General features: G+C 43.5%; 1 protein-coding gene across 1 annotated transcript in view; it reads left to right on the top strand.

The window, feature by feature from the left end:
* gabrb1 (gamma-aminobutyric acid type A receptor subunit beta1) overlaps nt 1-21,832 on the top strand; it is a 458,334-nt gene that overhangs the window by 318,693 nt on the left and 117,809 nt on the right. The window contains exon 5 of the mRNA XM_068058329.1: nt 13,157-13,239. Coding sequence (XP_067914430.1) covers nt 13,157-13,239 — 83 coding nt within the window. The remainder of the gene's footprint in view (nt 1-13,156; nt 13,240-21,832) is intronic.

The raw sequence follows: 21,832 nt of genomic DNA, 5'->3' as shown, positions 1-21,832 counted from the left end.
AACTGTCTGAAGTCATGCATAACATAGTGATCGTAATTCATTGATTTCCCATCTTTTAAAATTCAGAAGCAACTCAATTATGTTTCATACAAATCTATACCTTTTAATTGTGTCCTTTAGTACTAAACTATTCTGAACATGGTCCTATGACTGTGTGTGTGTCTGGCACTTTGAAATAATTGGGCATTCAATTTGAAAAGCTTCCAGTTTTGCAAATGTTAACACTTAGTTACATGCAGTGTCAGTGGATTTTAGATTTGTTACACTTACTCCAGTACACATGCACAAACTGGCAGCAAACCAATTTGTGACAACATGGATCTTCATAATTCACAGTGACAGTCTATTATTCTATATTTGCTCACTGATGTACAGAGGGTAGTGGGGAAAATGATTACATTATCAGAGAGAACTTGCAATGAGAATGAATATCCTCCCATATGCATCCTGGCAGCTGTTATGCTACAGCACTAGATTGCAAACTGGAAGGTCCTTTCTAATTTGTGGCCTTAACTGATCATCACCCTCTGGCTTCTGTTAGGAACAAGTTTATTTAGGATAAGAAACCAGGTGGAAAAGCATTATTTCAAGCAACTGGTGGGCCACCTAATGAGCTACACGATGGAAATGTTATGGTACACTGCTATATACTGCACTTACCACATTATATTGAGACATACAGGAAAGAAGATCCAAGGTTCAATAGCTAGTCTGTGCTGGATATCATCTCAGCCGGCAGCAATTAGACTGTTACAATTGGCAACAGTGCCCCTGAGATAAGGAAGAGAAAAATCAACCAAGGCTCTCCCGGGACCTCTACTCAAAAGTGTGCATGTGTCGACATTGTGCGATGTGATAAACCGCATTGTCAATACCCTAGTGACTGACACTCATTGTGTGGACTCAGACATCAATAATGGCTATTTAAGCAAAGAATCACAGGATTGTTTGTGCCCGTGCAACCATATCCCGGAATAAGTCAGTTCATTTCAGAGAGGAGAGGAAATAAAGGGAGGAAACCAAAATGAAGAGCGACTGTCCATTCCATTATACACACTTATGCTTTCATCCAGAACCAAGATATGGTTTTCCTTGTCCTCACCTTCTACCCCACCAGCCTCCACATTCAACATATCATCTTCCACCATTTCCACCACCTCCAGCGTGATGCCAGCACCAAACATATCTTCCCCTCTGCTTTCAGCATTCCAAAGGGACCGTTCCATCTGCAAGTTCCTGGTCCACTCCTCAACTAGCCCCAACAGCCCCTCCCCTTTCCACAGCACATCCCATACAAGCTTAGGAGATGCAATACCTACCCTTTTATGTCTTCCCTTCCCACCATCCAGGGCCCCAAACACTTCTTCCAAGTGAAACAACAACTTACATGTACTTTTTTCAATTTAGGTAGCTGCATTCACAGATCACAATGTGGTTTGCTCTACACTGGGGAAACCTAACACAGGTGACCATTTTGCAGAGCACCTCTGTTCAGTCCATAAATGTAATACCAAGCTTGTCATTTTAATTCTCCCACTCTGGCCTCTCTGTCCCTTGTCACCTACACTGTTCCAATGAAGCTCAGCATAAGCTCAAGGAATAGCAGCTCATCCTTCGATTAAACACTTTACAGCCTTCCAAACTCAAAATTGAGTTCAACAATTTCGCATCATAATCTCTGCACCCATTTTTTCAGACAGCAGCCACTGATGATGATTCTGCTATTCCCATTTACACCTCCTCTATACCCATCTTGTGTTTCTTTACTTGTTCCATTAGCAACTCAATCTGCCTTGCACCATCATCCCCATTGTCACTTAATCTTTCATGCCTTCCACTTTACCACAGACCTTCCCTTTGGTTCTTTCCACCACTACCACCACCCCTCCCCACCACCACCCCTCCCCAGAACCCTCCCCCAATCCCGAATAGTGCTGTTTAAAAAATGTCATATTGCATCTTCAGTGGGCATTGCTAATTAACTGTCTCCACTTTGTGGGGATATGCATAACAATATATGTTTACTCCATAGAATTCAATATATCCAGTTCTTTAAAGTGCCTTGTTTTTGCTTGTCTAAGGAGTATGTATTTGACTTCCTGGTGTTCCAGACTGTCTACCCTGAATCATGTACAATTTTTTTAGACATATGATTGAAATCATTCAGATTTTGAAGCATCTAAATCTAACATCTACTAACCCTCTTCCTTAGTTTGTCAATCAGCAACAGCTTGCATAGATTTCCTCTGCATTGCTGGACAACATATACTATAATGGGTCATCTGTACAAGTGAAAAAAAATTATTCATTCGCAGGATGTGGGCATTGCTGGCAAGCCCAACATTTATTGCCCATCCCTAATTGCACGTGAGAAAGTGGTGGTGAGCCACCTACTTGATCTACTGCAGAATTTGTGGTATAGGTACACCCATAGTGCCATTAGGTAAGGAATTCCAGGATTTTGATCCAGCGACAATGAAGGAATGGCGATATAGTTCCAAGTCAGGATGATGTGTGGTTTCGAGGGAACTTACAGATGGTGGTGTTTCCATGCATCTGCTGCCCTTGTTCTTCTAAATGGTAAAGGCTGTGGGTTTGGAAGGTGCTGTCGAAGGGGCCTTGGTGAGTTGCAACAGTGCATCTTGTAGATGGTACACACTGAAGCCACGTTGCACTGGTGGTGGAAGGAGTGAATGTTTAAGATGGTGGATGGGGTGCCAATCAAGCAGGCTGCTTTGTACTGGATGGTGTTGAGCTTCTTGAGTGTTGACACTCATCCAGACAAGTGGAGAGTATCCCATCACACTCTTGGCTGGTGCCTTTAAGGTAGAGGAATGGTTTTGGGGAGTCAGCAGATGAATTACTCAACACAGAATTCCCAACCTCTGACCTGCTCTTGTAGCCACAGTATTTATGTGATTGGACCAGTTAAGTATCTGGTCAATGATGACCCCAAGAAAATGGATCACAAGGTATTTGTCAATGATAATGCCATTGAATGTCAAGGGTAGACTGTCTCTTGTTGGAGATGGCCATTGCCTGGCACTTGTGTGCCGTGAATGTTGCTTGCCACTTATCAGGCTAAGACTGAATGTTGTCCAGGTCTTGTTGTATGTGGGCACAGACTGCTTCAATATCTGAGGGTTTGTGAATGGAACTGGACACTGTGTAATCATCAGCAAAAATCCACAATTTTCATCTTATGATGAATAGAAGGTCATTGATGAAACCGATAAAGATGGTTGGACCTAGGACGCATACCAAGAGGAACTCCTGCAGCAGTGTCTTGGGGCTGAGGTAATTGGCCTCCAATAATCACAACCATCTTTCTTTGTGATAGGCATGATTCTGAAGAGTTTGATTCCCATTAACTTTAATTTTACTAAGGCTTCTTGCAGCTACACTCAGTCAGATGCTGCCTTGATGTCACTTTCACCTCACCACTGGAATTCAACTCTTTTGTCTATGTTTGCAGCATGGCTATAATGAGGTCTGGAGCTCAGTGGTCCTGGTGGATCCCAAACTGAGCATCGTTTTGCAGATTATTGCTGAATAAGTGTTGTTTGATAGCACTGTCGACAATACCTTCCATCACTTTGCTGATAATTAAGGGTAGATTGATTGGGCAGTAATAGGACAGATTGGATTTGTCCTGCTTTTTGTGGACAGGACATACCTGGGAAATTTTCCACTGGCCATACCGGAACAGCTTGGCTAGTGGCTTAGCTAGTTCTGGAGCACAAGTTTTCAGGACTACATCCAGGATGTTGTCAGGGCCCATAGTCTTTGTTGTATCCAGTGCACTCAGCCATTTCTTAATACCATGTGGCTTCTGTGATGCTGGGTCCTCAGGTGGAGGCTGAGATTAATCATCCACTCGGTACTTCTGGCTGAAGACGGTTGAGAATGTTTCAGCCTTATCTTTTGCACTGACGTGTTGGGCTCCCCCATCATAGAGGATGGGGATGTTCCTGGAGCCTCCTCCTCCCATTAGTTGTTTAGTTGTCCACCATCATTCATAATGTGGTAGGACTGCAGAGCTTTGATCTGATCCATTGGTTGTGAGATCGCTTAGCTCTGTCCATAGCATACTGGTTCTACTGTTTAGCACGCATATAGTCCTGTGTTGTAGCTCCACCAGGTTGACACCCCTTTTTAGGTATTCCTGGTGCTGCTCCTGGCATGCTCTCCTGCACTCCTCATTGAACCAGGGTTGGTCCTCTGGTTTGATGGTAATGGTAGACTAAAGGATAAGCCAGGCCATGAGGTTCTGATGAAACATGACAGACCTGAAATGTTTCTCTTTCCACAGATGTTGGCAGGCCTGCTGAGTATTTCCATTACTTACTGTTTTTATTTCCTGAGGTTACAGATTGTGGTGGAAGAAAATTCTGCTGCTGCTGATGGTCCACAGCACCTCATGGATACCCAGCTTTGAGCTGCTAGATCTGTTTGGAATCTATCCCATTTAGCATGGTGGTAGTGCCACACAACACGATGGAGGGTATCCTCAGCCTGAAGACAGAACTTTGTCTCCACAAGGACTGTGTGGTGGTCACTCATACCAACACTGTCATGCAGAAATGCATCTGCGACAGGTAGATTGGTGAGGGCAAGGTCAAGTAGGTTTCTCACTTACCACTGACCCAGTCTGGTAGATATGCCCTTCAGAATTTGGCCAGCTTGGTCAGTCATGGTGCTACTAAGACATTCTTGGTGATGAACATTGAAGTCCCCCATCTAGAGTACATTCTGTGCCCTTACTACCCTCAGTGCTTCCTCCAGATGGTGTTCCATATGGAGCAATACTGATTCATAAGCTGAGGAGGGGCGGTAGGCGGTAATTAGCAGGAGATTTCCTTGCCCGTGCTTGACCTGATACTATGAGACTTCATGGGGTCTGGGGACAATCATGAGGATTCCCAGGGCGACTCTGTCCCAGATATATACCATGTGCTGCCACCTAGAGTATGTCTGTCCTGCCAGTGGGACAGGACATACCATAGGGTGATAATGTGGTAATGGTGGATTCTGGGACATCAGCTGTAAGGTATGATTCAGAGTATGACTATATCAGGCTAGTCTGTGGGACAGCTCTCCCAATTTTGGCACAAATCCCCTTTTGTCTGTAAAGAGGACTTTTCAGGGTCGACTGACTTGGTGTGCTATTGTCATGTTCGGTGCCTCGGCCAATGCCAAGTGGTCCATCCAATTTTATTCTTATTGTAATTTCTTGTTGTGGCTTGATACAACTAAGTGGCTTGCTAGGCCATTTCAAACAGCAGTTAAGAGTCAACCTCATTGCTGTGGGTCTGGAGTCATATATAGGCCAGACTGTGTAAGGATAGCAGGTTTCCTTCCCTAAAGGACAAGTATAAAAAAGCTGGTGCAATCCAAGCATACAGTGAATCTGTGCAAACATTCAGCAATATTCACAATTTATTTTTCTGATAAAATTTTGCATAATCCACCCACCCAACCCTGGATATAACACATTGTTTATGGCTTATGGAAGAATAAAGAAATTAAACAAAGCACTCCCTCTATTGCATTACCTACCTTTTCTATAGCAGTTCATGGCTCCCTTAGGGAATGTTGTAGAGAAGGGTTCCTGCATTTCACATGAAGACATAATAAATCTGAGTATCTCACTATAATGCAGTAGTGCTACAAAACACAGTGCTTAAAAATGCTATTCAGCTCCTCAACTCAAGTTGAAAATTCTCAAAGCTCATTTGTAACTAAGTCACTCATAAGTTGAATTAACTTGTTCAAGAGATACCTGCACTATTGAGGGAGCTAGCACCTGACCAGTTGCTTCCGAATTGTCTGCAGTAAACTAAACAAAATCTGCAAAAATGTGATCCCAATGAACTGATACCCTGGAAAACCATTTCTTTTGTCTGTTCTATCCTTTAAAAGAATTAACATTGTTATCCATTCATGAAAAATCATGTTCGCTATAGAATGAGTCAATGCCACATATTTCCATCCGCCAAGTGCTATTTGCCTAGTGGAAAAGCAAGTGAAAAACCATGTTAACACATCCAGCTGACAGAATTGTCTCCATGACAACAGTAAGGGATGGAACCTCCAGTTCATTAATCTTCAAAAATGACCTTTAACTGAAATCTAGTACTGCTTGCAGATGATGCAAGATCTGTTACTTGACAACATATAGCCAGAGCAGTAATAATGGTGACTGGCTCCTTTTAAAACCTACCAGGCTGCAACACATCACCTGGGAGAGTTTCATGTAGCTTTGTGATGTAAGAGGACAGCTTCATTCATATAATCCTGTGATCCATTGTGTGCAACAGTCAGTAAACCCACACTTCATAAGGTTGTAGGCACTTATACTTATGTTGCATCCAACACCAGAGTTAACAACAGGAGACAGCATTAGTAGTCATTTTAATAGAGAATTCTATGATAATCTTTCATAAGGAAATTTAATTCAGAACGTACCAAATTATCTCGCTCTCTAAAAATGTAAAACAAAGTTAGACTGTGAAGGGCTTGATGAATGGCAAACAATTTTAGCTTGCTAGCTAGAAAGTCCATTTCCATGCAAAGAGCGGTCTACTTTGTAATACATAAATCCCATTGCAAAGTATAAATCTTTGCAGTACTGACTATTATTACCATTTGGAAGCTAGATACACTGTTTAATGGAACAGGTAGTGAATACAAACGAGATGAATTTTGAGAAGCTAAAGTTCCATGGGGCAGCCTTGCTCAACGAGAGCACAGATCACAGAATCTGGTACAATGGTCAGTAGGCCCAATTCACAGCATTTGCAATTCTCACAAAAATAGGGAGCACTGTAAACCAGACACACTGACACCCAACACATACAATTCTCCAATGAATGCTCCCAAGCATGGCTTGAAAAGTTACCCAATGACTTCTTCCAACAGGGCCTTGATTTGGATGTTGGTAGTTACCCAACACTCAAAACTAGATTGTTGTTTCTGCAGGAACGACTTGTGTTTTTGTTACACATGGAAAACAAAGAGTTCCTTTTCCTCAGAGAGATTAACGGCTCAAAAAAAACAGATGGAGGTGATTTTCACTAGAAAGGAAAATCATTCAGAGAGTACAATGGGCAACAAATCCGCAACCACCAATTCTCCACCTGTGCCGAAGTCAAAATTATCTCCACTACTGTGACTGAGCAGTTCCTTCACAGTTGGTAACTGCCTCTTATTTCTAGCTTTTATCAGTGATAAAAAGAAAAATGGAAATACTTGGAATCTTTAAAAAAGCAGAAATTTAACCGAAGTTAGGACTATTTCCTTTTCAACACCGTAATATGATGAAAAATCAGATCAGATCCAATATCCGATACTAAACATCCCAGCTATGTGTGCCTAAATTAGGATCACCCAAGAAAGGTGGACAACTCCTTCAATAACATGATCCTACAAAAACTACTACCTTTGATGGTATGGAAGGTTAGGTTCTAAGAGGCCTGTTTAAAGACGGAGGAACTGCAATTGCTTATCTGTTTAAATTGTCTCTGAAGCCAGTGCTGTTTTATTTAAGTGCTGGACAGCAAACATCATGCTTGTTTTCAAGCAGGGATCAAAGTCAGACACTGTAACTATAGATTAGCATCTCTACTACTTAATTTGTCAAATTGCCTGGAAAACACTTTCGATGAGAAGTTTTTGCAGTGCATTGTAACAATCTGCTGTCTGCTCACTAATGCGGCTAAAAATAACAATCCCAAACATTGCCAGGCCATCCGATAAGATATTTCATCCTAGTTTTACTGTGAAAGGAGAATCCTGATGTGTGTCAACAGCATTTTCAGTTTTTATTTCAGGATTTCCAGAATCTGCAATTATTTTTGTTTCCTGTCCTCAAAACTTCTTGTTCTTTTGACAGACACCAATGTTCGCCACAGTGAGGTTACCTCTCTGTTAAACGTGACTACGAACTGGATCAGTCCATGGAGATATCAACAGATTTGGGCAGCAGGCTGGCAGAGAGTCCATTATTTTCAGTGCTGAGAAGACTAAGTTAATAGCTCTGTCAGTAAGGCTTGACTGCATTGTCGCCCTGCAGCTTCCTTCTTGATAAGATACCAAACATTCATTAATTACAGATACCTGCCTCTGTACCACTGTAATCACATCCGAGATACACTGGGGAAAACAGGTAGCTGGACAAATTAATAGAAGAGTGAGAATTCTTGAGAAAGTCCAATCCTGCATGTCACAGTCAGTAACATCTGTGCACATATCGGGGGTAGGTGGAAATGTGGAATAATCAGTTCAGCCATGAACTTATTGAATGGCGGAGCAGGCTCAAAGGGCCGAGTGGCCTACTCCTGCTCCTAATTCGTATGTTCGTATGTTTGTATTAAAGTCAGTAAGATCACTGCACTAGATAAAGTTGACCTATTCCATGCATCAACTAAAAAGCTACATGATGTGGCTGAGGTATCAGAACTCTACAAGATCATTACCAGAATAACATAAGATTTGTTAGCACTTAAAGCAGATCTCCACATTAATAGCACAAGGACAAAAGCTCCTGCAGTTGAATTTTAATATCCCACATCAATCCAAAGAACCTTTACAAAATGCCAGTGACAAAGTTTCACAATGAAGCTGGGAATCCCAGTTTATGGTTTCTAGCCTTTTCCAAGCCATAGTAACCCCTAGGTTTAAATTCCTGAGACAAACTCTCCACATTACGCTTTTATTTGCAATATTCTGCGAACTTATATAAAAAAAATCTTCTGCATCAAGATTTTATTTTTAAGCGATCACCTATGTCTTGCTTTTTCCATGCTAGAGTCTATGCTTTTAATGAATACATGTGCCTTCACAAAGGTACCAGCTTAATGTTATAAGCTTTTATTGACACCTTGCCACCTTTCAGTCCCTTTCCATTTTGGCTCTTGTGTCCTGGACAACCACACATGTAGCAGTTCAGAGCTTGAGCAGCAGCTGGAGCCACTGTGGTTCATTTGCAAGTCTGAGAGTTTTATGGAGAGCACGTTTCTGGATGTGGTCACCCCACAGCTTAAGAGAGTGCAGGCAGAGAGGGAATGGGTGACGGTCAGACAGTCAATGAGGACCAGGCAGGCAGTGCAGGACTCCCCTGAGTGCATCTCACTCTGCAACCGGTATTCAGTTCTGAATACTAGTGAGGGTGATGGTTCCTCAAGGCAGTGCAGCCAGAGCCAAATCCACTGTACCACGGCTGGCTCAGCTGTACACGGGGGCAGGAGGAAGATCAATAGTGATAGGGAATTCTATAGTTAGGGGAACACACAGGCATTTCTGTGGACGCAGAAGTGAATCCAGGATGGTATGTTCCCTCCCTCTTGCCAGGGTCACGGTTGTCACTCAGCGGTTCCGGACGACTCTGAGGAGGGAAGGCAAAATGGCATCCAGTGGTCCATATCAGTACCAACAACATAGATAGAAAGAAGAATGAGATCCTGCAGGCAGATTTTAGGGAGTAATTTTTTTAATTCATTCATGGGATGTGGGCATCGCTAGCTAGGCCAGCATTTATTGCCCATCCCTAATTGCTCTTGAGAAGGTGGTAGTGAGCTGCCTTCTGGAACCGCTGAGGTCCATGTGGGGTAGGTACACCCACAGTGCTATTAGGAAGGGAGTTCCAGGATTTTGATCCAGCGACAGTGAAGGAATGGTGATATAGTTCCAAGTCAGGATGGCTTGGAGGGGAACTTGCAGGTGGTGGTGTTCCCATGCATCTGTTGCCCTCTAGGTGGTAGAGGTCGTGGGTTTGCTGTCTAAGGACCCTTGGTACATTGCTGCAGTGCATCTTGTAGATGGTACCCACTGCTGCCACTGTGCGTCGGTCGTGGAGGGAGTGAATGTTTGTAGATGGGGTGCCAATCAAGCGGGCTGCTTTGTCCTGGATGGTGTCGAGCTTCTTGAGTGTTGTTGGAGCTGCACCCATCCAAGCAAGTGGAGAGTATTCCATCACACTCCTGACTTGTGCCTTGTAGATGGTGGACAGGCTTTGGGGAGTCAGGAGGTGAGTTACTCGCCGCAGGATTCCTAGCCTCTGACCTGCTCTTGTAGCCACGGTATTTATATGGCTACTCCAGTTCAGTTTCTGGTCAATGGTAGCCCCTAGGGTGTTGATAGTGGGAGATTCAACGATGGTAATGCTATTGAATGTCAAGGGGAGATGGTTAGATTCTCTCTTGTTGGAGATGGTCATTGACTGGCACTTGTGTGGCACAAATGTTACTTGCCACTTATCAGCCCAAGCCTGGATGTTGTCCAGGTCTTGCTGCATTTCTACATGGACTGTTTCAGTATCTGAGGAGTCGCGAATGGTGCTGAACATTGTGCAATCATCAGCGAACATTCCCAGTAAGGAAGGCAAGACCTCAAAGGTAGTAATCTCTGGATTACGCCTGGTGCCATGCACTAGTGAATATAAAAATAGGAGGATAGAGCAGATGAATGTGTGGCTGGTGGGATGGTGTAGGAAGGAGGGCTTTAGATTCTTGAGACATTGGGACCAGTTCTGCGGGAGGTGAGACTGTTACAGGATGGATGGATTGCACCTCAATAGGCCCGGAAGTAATGTCCTTGCAGGGTGGTTTACTCGTCAAAGTCAAAGCCCGTGGAATAAAAGGGATAGTGGCAACATAGATATGAAGTCAACTGAGTGACAGAAAACAGAGTACTGGTGAAAAGTTGTTTTTCAGACTGGAGAAAAGTATACAGTGGGAGTCCCAGGGATCGGTACTGGGACCACTGCTTTTCTTGATCTATATTAATGATCTAGACTTGGATGTGCAGAGCACAATTTCAAAATTTGCAGATGCAAATGCAGATACAAACTTCAAACTATTCTGAACTGTGAGGAGGATAGTGATAGATTTCAAGAGGATATAGACAGGCTGGTGGAATGGGCGGACAGGTGGCAGTTGAAATTTAATGCAGAGAAGTGTGAAGTGATATATTTTGGTAGGAAGAATCAGAGGCAATATAAATTAAAGGTTACAATTCTAAAAGGGGTGCAGGAGTAGAGGGACCTGGAGGTGTATGTGCACAAATTATTGAAGGTTACAGGGCAGGTTGAGAAAGCAGTTAATAAGGTATACAGGATCCTGGGCCTTATAAATTGAGGCATAGAGTACAAAAGCAAGGAAGTTATGGTGAACCTTTACAAAACTCTGGTTGGCCTCAACTGGAGTATTGTGTCCAATTCTGGGCACCACACTTTCGGAAGGATGCAAAGGCATTGGGGGGGGCGGGTGCAGAAAAGATTTAAAGAATGGTACCAGGGATGAGGACATCAGTTACTTGGATAGATTGGAAAAGCTGGGGCTGTTCTCCTTAGAGAAGAGAAAATTGAGAGGGGATTTGATAGAGGTATTCAAAATCATGAGGGGTCTTGACAGAGTAGATAGGGAGAAACTGTTCCCATTGGTGGAAGGGTCACGAACCAGAGGATACTGATTTAAGGTGAATGGCTAATAAACCAAAGGCAACATGAGGAAAAACTTTTTAAGCAGCGAATGGTTAGGATCTGGAATGCACTGCCTGAGAGCGTGGTGGAGGCAGATTCAATTGTGGCTTTCAAATAGCAATTGGATAAGGACCTGAGGAGAAAAAATTTACAGGACTACAGGGAAAGCGTGGGGGGAGCATTACTAGCTTAGTTACTCTCACAGAGAGACAGCACAGACACAATGGGCCAAATGGCCTCCTTAAGTGCTGTAACCATTTTATGATTCTATGTTCCTAAGTTTCACTTGATACTTTCTTGGTATCATCAGTTCGAAAACAAGCAATCTAATGGGAAACACTATTTCCTCATGAAATTGAACCTTATATATATATAAAAAAAATTATATCTAGCCCATAAAGAGAGTCAATGCCAAAACATTCAGAACAACCTTAATGGAATAGGAACAATGGCTCCGATATTAACAGGGAGTCAGGGAGGGTATTAGGGAGCCTGGTAGTGAGCGAAGAACCTGACGAGGTCAGAGATATGACGGCGCTGCTGATCTTAATGGCAGGGTCTCTCTTAAATAAATATGTGCAGACTCCTGCACAATACCTGGCCAAATTGACTGTCTAATTGGTGAGTGGGAGTAAAAATTTGGCGAGGCCACAGGCAGCCTCCTGCAGCAATGGTTCCCAGGAGTCAGTCGGGGGCAGGGCAGGGGAGGAAGCTTCTATGCACGATTGTGAGAGGGGAGGGTTAACAGAAGAATCAGGCAGCAATCAGGAGGAAGGAGAAGGAAGACTCTTAATGCTGTTCCTTTTGCCTCTTTACTTTTAGGCTGGCTCAGTCAGACATTAAGGCAGTGATCAGGAGGAGGAAGGTCAGCTCTGGCATCTTGATAGACAATCGGAGGTTGGGGTGACTGGGACTGGGGAGGCCCAAGGACTACTTGCAGGGCCTGGGGAAAGCACCCCTGCTTGCCTTGGTACACAAGGAGTTCTAAAAGGAGCAGGTCTTTAAAAATTACCTTCAGCAGTCAGCACCTCCTGCCTTTGCTGCCAGGCATCCAACAGCATGAGCCTCCCCCTCACCAGATAATTTTACTTCATGATGCCAATGATGTCATCTTTGAATGTTAACTAGGCCCTCACCAGCCTTTTTCAGGAGCCTCGTCAATAGTTTGATTTGGTGCAGTAAAATGTAAATGGCCGGTAATGAGGGCACGTTGCTTGATCCTTATATTTTAAACCCTGCTCTTTCCATCAGTCAGAGAGTGTGTGATTATAAAATTGAGGCCAGTGTTTCTCAAAGTTTGTGAATAATAAATATGAAATATATACTTAACAAAGCTACCACCGACTGCAAGTATAGAAACTGTATTTCATTAGATTATTCTCCAAGTAAAATGAAATCTCTTGACCTTAGCTGAAATACCAATAACTCATGTAGCTTTATCAGAACAGAAAGTGAGGTGATCGTGCAGCTATTTTGTATACAGCAGGATTTTCCTTTTCTGTTATTTTACTCATGCAGAACACCTTCTGAACTGGAATTCATTTGGGTTATTTCGCATGAATCCTTCATGATATGGTCAAATGAAACAGCAAAAAATGCAAAGCGTCAAATTGCGAACAATGTTATTAGAAGGATTTTCAGATATTGTTAGAAAAATATTCCATTCTTCTATTACAGAATCACAACCACAGCAGCATGTATGATGGACCTGAGGAGGTACCCCTTAGATGAACAGAACTGCACACTTGAAATAGAGAGCTGTAAGTTCCCTATTGTATTCATTGTTATATTGTAAAATGGCAATGATTGACATCAAGTTGCTGTATTGTGATGAATGTAACAATGAATTTATAGAAAATAGAATGATAATAATAATAACTTTTGCCATGGTCTGATGCCACAATATCAGGAGATTTGATCATAAATCTATAGCTTAGATGACATTTGCTCAGATTTTCTCCTTGTCAACTTCAGTGCTGAGCAGATGTGAGATGCGTGCCAACATAAGGGATACAGAATTGGCTAGAGTTCAAATCCAGCTCACACACAGCTGAACACAGTGCAGCAGGTTTCACTGTCTGGGAAGACATAAAGAGTATAAAAAACAGGAATCAAATTATTTTACTTCATTAACATAATTTTTTACCTTTCTTTTCAGAAGTTTAACATTTGGCATTGGACATAACACTTCAAAATATTGTGGTGTCTGTCTATTTTATGAACTGTCACAATACTGATCTTCAATGAAAGATAAATCTTTCAGTTCAGGAAAATGGTTTTAAAATAAGGCACATTTCCATACATAGAAACAGGAGTAGGCCATTCAGTCCCTCGAGCATGGTCAGCCATTCAATTGGTCTGAACACCATTTACCTGCATTTGCTCCAAACCCCTTAAACTAACAAAAATCTATCAATCTCAGTCTTAAAAATTTCAATTGTTCCAGTAGTTTTTTTTCATTCATTCCTGGGATATGGATATCGCTGGCTAGGCCAGCATTTATTACTCATCCCTAATTGCCCTGGAGAAGATGGTGGTGAGCCGTTTTCTTGAACTGCTGAAGTACTTGGGAGGCACCCACAGTGCTGTTAGGAAGGGAGTTCCAGGATTTTGACCCAGCGACAGTGAAGGAACAGCGTTATAGTTCCGGGTCAGGAAAGTGTGTGACTCGGAGGGGAACTTGCTGGTGGTGGAGTTCCCATGCATCTGCTGCGCTTGTCCTTCTAGCTGGTAGAGGTTGTGGGTTTGGCAGGTGCTGTCTAAGGAGCCTTGGTGCGTTGTTGCAATGCATCTTGTAGATGATACACACTGCTGCCAGTGTGTCGGTGGTAGAGGGAGTGAATTTTTGTGGATGGGGTGCCAATCAAGTGAACTGCTTTGTCCTGGATGGTGTCGAGCTTCTTGAGTGTTGTTGGAGCTGCACCCATCCAGGCAAGTGGAGAGTATTCCATCACACTCTTGACTTGTGCCTTATAGATGGTAGACAGTCTTTGGGCAGTCAGGAGATGAGTTACTCGCTGCAGAATTCCCAGCCTCTGACCACAGCCTTTTGGGGAAAGAGTTCCAGATTTCCTCTACCCTTTGTGTGGCAAAATGCTTCCAGATTTAACTCCTAAATGGCTGAACTGTAATTGAATCATCACTTCATCACTTTTGAATTTCAACTCCTTTGAGACAAAGGCCAACATTCTTAAAGGTGGCAGGACAAGCTGATAAGGTGGTTTAAAAAACATATGGATGATTTGTGTTTATAAATGGAGTAATAGAATATAAAAGCAAACAGGTTATGCTACAACTTTATAAATCACTGGTCAAGCCTCACCTGGAGTATTTTGGATAATTCTGGCATCATACCTCAGAAACAATGCAAAGGCCTTAGAAAGGGTACAGAGGAGGTCTACCAGTATGTTACCAGGAATGGGGGACTTCAGTTATGAAGAAAGGTTGGAAAGGTTAGGACTGTTCTCCTTAGAACAGAGAAACTTAAGAGGTGACCTAATAGAGGTTTACAAAATGATAAGATTTGACACAGTAGATACTGAAAAACTGTTCCCTCTGGCAAGTAGGCCAATAAATAAAGGTCATAAAATCATTGGTAATAGATTTAGAGGAGATGAGGAGAATTGCTTTCTCCCATAGAGTTGTTGGGATCTGGAACGCTCTACCTGAAAAGGTGGTGAAAGCTGATTCTATAAATAATTTTAAAAGGGAGTTGGGCAGATTATCAAGGATGAGAAACTTACAGGGTTATGAACAAGAAGTGGGGATATGGGACTAAGCACGACAGGTCAAATGGCCTCTTTCTGTGCTGTAAGTTTCTATGATTCTATCCCATTAAACATTTTGATTACTTCTTGGAGATGTACACTGACTTTTAGTGATCTTTGCACATGGACAGCTCAGGTTTTTGCTCCTTCACAGCTCCTAATCTCTCAACATTAAGAAAATATTCCAATTTGCCTTTCTTAAATCTAAAACCAGATGACCTCACACTTACCCTCATTGAGCTCCATCTGCCACAGGTTTGCCAATTCAGTTCGTCTGTCCATGTCCCTTTATACCTTCCTGCTCCCTATCTACACAACTTACTGTAGCTCCTAACTTAGTGTCACCTGCAAACTTGGATATACAACTCTCTGTTCCTTCATCAAAGTTATTAATACATATGGTGAAATGTTAGATTGGTCAGACATGACTTTCTCTTCACAAGTCCTTGCTGGCTCTCTTTGATCAGCACTTACTTGTTTAAGTGCTCAGTAATCTTCGGTAATCAGCAAAGGGTTGCGAATGAGAGGACATAGATATAGATGTAAGAAACTTAGGGAAGAGAGCAGGCAAAAATTGTTTTTACACAAAGTGTTGTGAGACTGTGAAATACACAACAGGAGTTAGTGATTGAAATAGAGAGCATGGGAGTAATCTTCACTTTCGGCAGCATTTGAAAGCTGATGGTGGTGGATTGGCCATCCATTATACACCCTGCCCTATTCTCCTGTCCATTGATTACCATTGCCAAAGATGTAAATCTCGCCCCCACCCCACCCACGGTCAACAATTAATAATAGGTTAGATCAGTAATTGAAGAGAAAGAACAATTAATAGATATGGGAATAGGGCCTGCACACAGAATTAGGACTACTGCTCGTGTAGAGGATAAATGACAACTCAAACTGGTTGAGTCAAAACGGCCTGTCTCAATAATGTAATTTCTATACAATTCCATGTAATTCTGCAAAGCTGCAATTTTCCAAGATGAATTCCCTATGAGGACTCCTTCTCACCAGGAGCACCGGATCATGGATACACCCCTATAGTACTGTAGCTATCAATGTCAATTGGATTTCTGCAGTATACATTCAGGCATTGCACTGCTTGGCTCCAATTGAGATTGTGGGGTCCAGCTCAGCTCCAGTGTGTCTACATACAGAGATCTGTTCCTGGCAGCTAAAGTATAAACATATTGAGAGCATGGGAAAGGGTGTGTACACTCTCAATGCGTATAAATCAGCTACAAGTGCATCTGCATGTTGTTCAAAGAGGTCTAAGGGATCCCCCCTGAGTACTTTGTAAATCTGAAAATAAAAACAGTAAATGGTAGAAGTACTCAGCAAGTCAGGCAGCACCTGTGGAGATGAAACAAAGGACAGAATTTTGACCACTTAGTCCCTGCAGAAATGACAGGACCATTAGCGGGTCTGAAACCTGAATGGTGAAGGAACAGGCTTTGCCATGGCTTTATAACCCAGCCACAGCATTAGCATCCTGCCTCCGGGTTCCCCAACCAATCAGAGAGGGCAAGTGTGATGACACACTGGATATGCCAAAGGAAGGATTTCTAATTAAAAGGATCCCGGCATGGGTTACAATGGCTCACCTGCACATGATTTTCAAGGCTGCAGCAAACACAAGAATGGAGAGGAGACCTGGGAAGGCTGTTCCCCGGATCTCTCACTCTTACCTGAAGGTCCTGCCGAGGGATCTGAGGGACTGCCGTGAAGTGAGCTCCCCAAGGACGGGAGGAAGAGAACAACTTCTCTAAGCAAGCAGCTGTGGATTGAAGTGGCCAAGGAAGTCAGCAACAGGAGTGTGGTCCCTCCGATCTGGGGACAGTGCACCAAGAGGATCCAAGACCTCAGGAGGACATGACAGGTGGATACCATAATACTTTCAGGAGACAAGCCCCACACTCTGGCTTTCCTAGCATTCTCCTGCACAGCTGTCCTCAGAACAACATACCTTGCAGCTCCACTCATTCCTGCACCTCACATCCCCACCTGAACAGCCAATAATCATCCTCAGCCTATTGCCTCTTGCAACCATGCCTCAGTCACCCTACACATCCTTCCCTCCTATCCACACAAGCCATTTCCAACACTCATAACTCTCTGCTTTTTCTCCTTGCAGGAGAAGAGATTACACAACTTTGGGGAGAGGCAGAGACCAGGAGTGGGTGGGGGTGGGCCACAGTGTGTAGGAAGGAGGTCTTGTTCTAGCTGCAGATGTCAGCAATTACCTGCTGTGAAACCCTGAATCTCCAGAGGCACTGGTGCTCACACATGTCAAGAGATGTGACTCTCTGCCTGTAGACTGTATACTTGGAGTCTCGACTCCTTCGAGCTAGATCTCTCTGTTCATCCCCTCTGCTCTGTGGAGTGACGTGACTGAGGAGAATGTAGCTGGTGCTGCTAGTGCTGATGTTGCTCCTGCTGCTGTTGATGCTGTTGGTGTTGCTGCTCCTCTTGTTCTTCACCAGAAGTTCAAGGTGGAGCTGCATAAGCTGTGGTGAAGGCTGGCAACAGAGAACTGCAGCTGAAGGTGAGTGAATTGCTAGACAGGTGAAGAAGCTTCCAAGAACTTGGCATTCACCTGTCCAGCACAGAAAGCATTCTGTGAGAAGGAGAGCTGTGAGCAGTAGCCTCCACCTGGCCATGGCTGGAGCTCTTCAGTTTCACTGATCAAAGGCTTCCCACCCTGTCAGTTTCACTAGAGAAGCACTCGCTGCTGTGCAGTCACATGATTGACCCTGGCAAGTTGCTATCAGCTTGGGAAATAGGTGCATTGGCTGTTAAAGCAAGAATTCAGTGTTAAAGAAACACTTAATTGCCTGTTTGCATAATCTATTACCTTCCCAACAACTGCACAGGGGTTCTTCACACATCTTCAAATTCGCCTGAGTGAAACCCGGAAGAGGATGGGATGATGTCCGAATCCCAAACCAAAACCCGCCTTCCCTTGCCTGTGAAAATTCTCCCGGAGTTAACATTTCAGGTCAATGACCTTTCATCAGAAATGCAAAAGGTTAGAAATATAACAGGTTTTAATTCAATACAAAGACAGGAGAAGGAGGATGGAGGAAAGAACAAAAGGGAGGGCCTGGTTTAGGTTGGAAGGCAGGAGAGATTAAATGACAAAAGGGATGATAGTGTAAAGCAAAAGGAGATGCTAATGGGACAAGTAAAGAAACAGATGGATCCAGAGGAGGTGTAAATAGAAATAGAAGAATCATTATCAACAGCTACTATCTGAAAAATGGGAGCAGTGGGTATGATCTGAAATTGTTGAACTCAATGTTGAGTCTAGAAGTTTGTAAAGTGCCTAATCATAAGGGGAGGTGCTGTTCCTCAACCTTCCGTTGAACTTCATTAGAATGGTACAGGAGATCATAGACAGAGAGGTCATAGTGGGAGTGGGATGAAGAATTAAAATGGCAAACGACCTGAAGCTCAGGGTCACGCTTATGGACTGAATGGAGGTGTTCCACAAAGCAATCACCCAATCTGCATTTGATCTTCCCAGTGTAAAGGAGTCTACATTGTGAGCAGCAACTGCTAAATTGAGAGAAGTACAAAGTTAATCACTGTTTCTCTTCGAAGCAGTGTTTGGGCCCTGGAAGGTGAGAAGATTTATTTTTTCATAGGATGTAGGCATTGCTGGCTAGGCCAGCATTTATTGCCCATCGCTAATTGCCTTTGAGAAGCCACCTTCTTGAACCACTGCACACCATGTGATGGAGGTCCACCTACAGTGCTGTTTGGAAAGGAGTTCTAGGATTTTGACTCAGTGACAGTGAAGGAACAGTGATATAGTTCCAAGTCAGGATGGTGTGTGGCTTGGAGGGGAATTTGCAGGTGGTGGTGTTCCCATGCATCTGCTGCTCTTGTCCTACTTAGTGGTAAAGTTCACGGGTTTGGAAGGTGCTGTCGAAGGAGCCTTGGTGAGTTGCTGCAGTACATCTTGTAGATGGTACACACTGCCGCCACTGTGCATTGGTGGTGGAGGGAGTGAATGTTTGTGGATAGGGTCGCAATCAAGTGGGCTGCATTGTCCTGGATGGTATCGAGCTTCTTGAGTGTTGTTGAAGCTGCACTCATCCAGGCAATTGGATAGTATTCCATCACACTCCTGACTTGTGCCTTATAGATGGTGGACAGGCAATGGGGAGTCAGGAGGTGAGTTACTTGCCACAGAATTCCCAGTCTCTGACCTGCTCTTATAGCCACAGTATTTATGTGGCTGGTTTAGTTCCGTTTCTAGTCAATAGTAACCCCCAGGATGTTGATAGTGGGAGATTCAATGATGGTAATGCCATTGAATGTCAAAGGGAGATGGTTGGATTCTCTTTTGTTGGAGATGATCATTGCCTGGCACTTGTGTGGCACAAATGTAACTTGCCACTTATCAGCTCAAGCCTGAATGTTGTTCAGGTCTTGGTGAATATGGACACGGACCGCTTCAGTATCTGAGGAGTCATGAATGGTGCTGAACATTGTGCAGTCATCAGCGAAAATCCACACTTCTGACTGCATGATGAAGGGAAGGTCATTGAAGAAGCAGCTGAAGATGAGAAGGAAGGAGGTAAAAGGGCAGGTGTTACATCTCCTCTGCTTGCACAAGTAGCTGCCCTGGGAAGGGGAGGGGATGATTGAGGAGTGCACTCGTGTATTGTGGAGGGAACTGTCCTTTCGGAATGCTGAAAGGGGGGGGGGGTGTGGGAATGCGTTTTGTGATGACATCACTCTGGGTATGTAAGGTGGCATTGTCAGAACAGATGTGATCCATCCTCTAGACCCATCCTTTTTTTTATTGTCCCAGTACCACCCACTTTTGATCATCATCTCCATTGTCATTTAATCTCGCCTGCCTGCCTTAGACCTTTTCTTTGTTCTTTCTCCCCCCTTCCCCCTTTCTCTATCTCTTTACTTGTTTAAAATCCATTACATCTTTAACTTTCCTAGTTCTGATGAAAGGTCATCAACCTGACACTTTAACTCTGTTTCTCTCGCCACAGAAGCTGCCAGACCTGCTGACTGTTTCCAACATTTTCTGTTTTCATTCCACATTTCTTTCATCCGTAATATTTTGCTTTTGTACCTTGTAAATCTGGTTTCACATCATACTGTACTTAAGCTCCATTTGATGTCAAACTCGAAGGAATTGGGACTCCTCCTTCAGTAGCCTGACACTGTTCCTCTCAAGAGTCAATTTGAGGGCACAGCAACTGATATTGCAGCTTTAGCTTTGCTGTCAAGAGGATTCACTTTGCAGTGATGCTAACATTGCAGTATAAACACCGGTGTACAATCATTTTTAGTACATGGCAGAGCAAAGCTTTATCTAATCCTACAATGCCTAATATACAATTGCACAGATCCCCAAGGCCAGGGTTTCTGTTAGTCTTTTGTTGCAAACAATTGCAATTCTTTCAAGAGCAATTCAAATGGTATGAATTAAACTGAAATAAAAGCAATATGTTTTGAAATATAAAGGGGCAGAAATGATTCTCTGTCCCTCCGCCTCTGTAGGGGACTGTGGTGTCATGGTAATGTTACCAAGCTAGTAATCCAGAAGCCCCAACTAAAGCTCTGAGGACACAAGTTCAAATCCCACCACGGTAACTGGTAGAATTTAAATTCAATTGATTAATAAATCTGGAATTAAAAAGAGTTGGTCTCGGTAATGGTGACCATGAAACTACTGGATTGTTGTAAAAACCCAGCTGCTTCACAAATGCCCTTTAGGAGAAGGAAAATCCGCATTCCTAACCCAGTCTGGCCTACATGTGAATTCAGGTCCACAGCAATGAGGTTCCCTCTTAACTGCCCTCTGAAATGGCCTAGCAAGCCATTTAGTTGAACCAAACCACTACAGAAAAGTCAAAAAGGAATAAAACCAGACAGACCACCTGGCATCAACCTCGGCATGGGAAATGATGGCAGAGCCTGTCTAGTTGATCCTGCAAAGTCCTCCTTACTAACATATGGGACTTGTGCCAAAATTGGGAGAGCTGTCTGACTGACTAGTCAAACAACAGCCTGACATAGTTATACTCACCTAATCATACCTTATAGACAATGTCCCAGACTTCTCCATCACCAGAGGTGACGGTATATTGGTATACAGTCGGGACGAAATTCCCTGGGAATCCTCAGCATTGACTCCGGACCCCATGAAGTCTCATGGCATCAGGTCATACAAAGGCAAAGAAATCTCTTGCTGATTACCACAAGGGCACAGAGTGCACTTTGGGTGAGGGACCTCAATGTCCATCACCAGGAGTGGCTCAGTAGCACCACTACTGACTGAGCTGGCGAGTCCTAAAGGACATAGCTGCTAAACTGGGCTTGCAGCAGATGGTGAGAGAACCAACAAGAGGGAAAAACCTACATAACCTCATGCTCACCCAATCTACCTGTCGCAGATGCATCTGTCCATGACAGCATTGGTAGGAGTGACCACTGCACAGTGTCTGTGGAGACGAAGTCCCTTCTTCACATTGAAGATACCATCCCTCGTATTATGTGGCACTACCACTGTTGTAAATAAGATAGATTCAGATCAGGTCTAGCTGCTCAA

This window comes from Heterodontus francisci, chromosome 1, assembly GCF_036365525.1.
Source record: "Heterodontus francisci isolate sHetFra1 chromosome 1, sHetFra1.hap1, whole genome shotgun sequence".
Classification (NCBI taxonomy): Eukaryota; Metazoa; Chordata; class Chondrichthyes; order Heterodontiformes; family Heterodontidae; genus Heterodontus; species Heterodontus francisci.
Note: the sequence above shows the minus strand (reverse complement) of the source record. Positions and strands in the feature narration are given on the sequence as shown.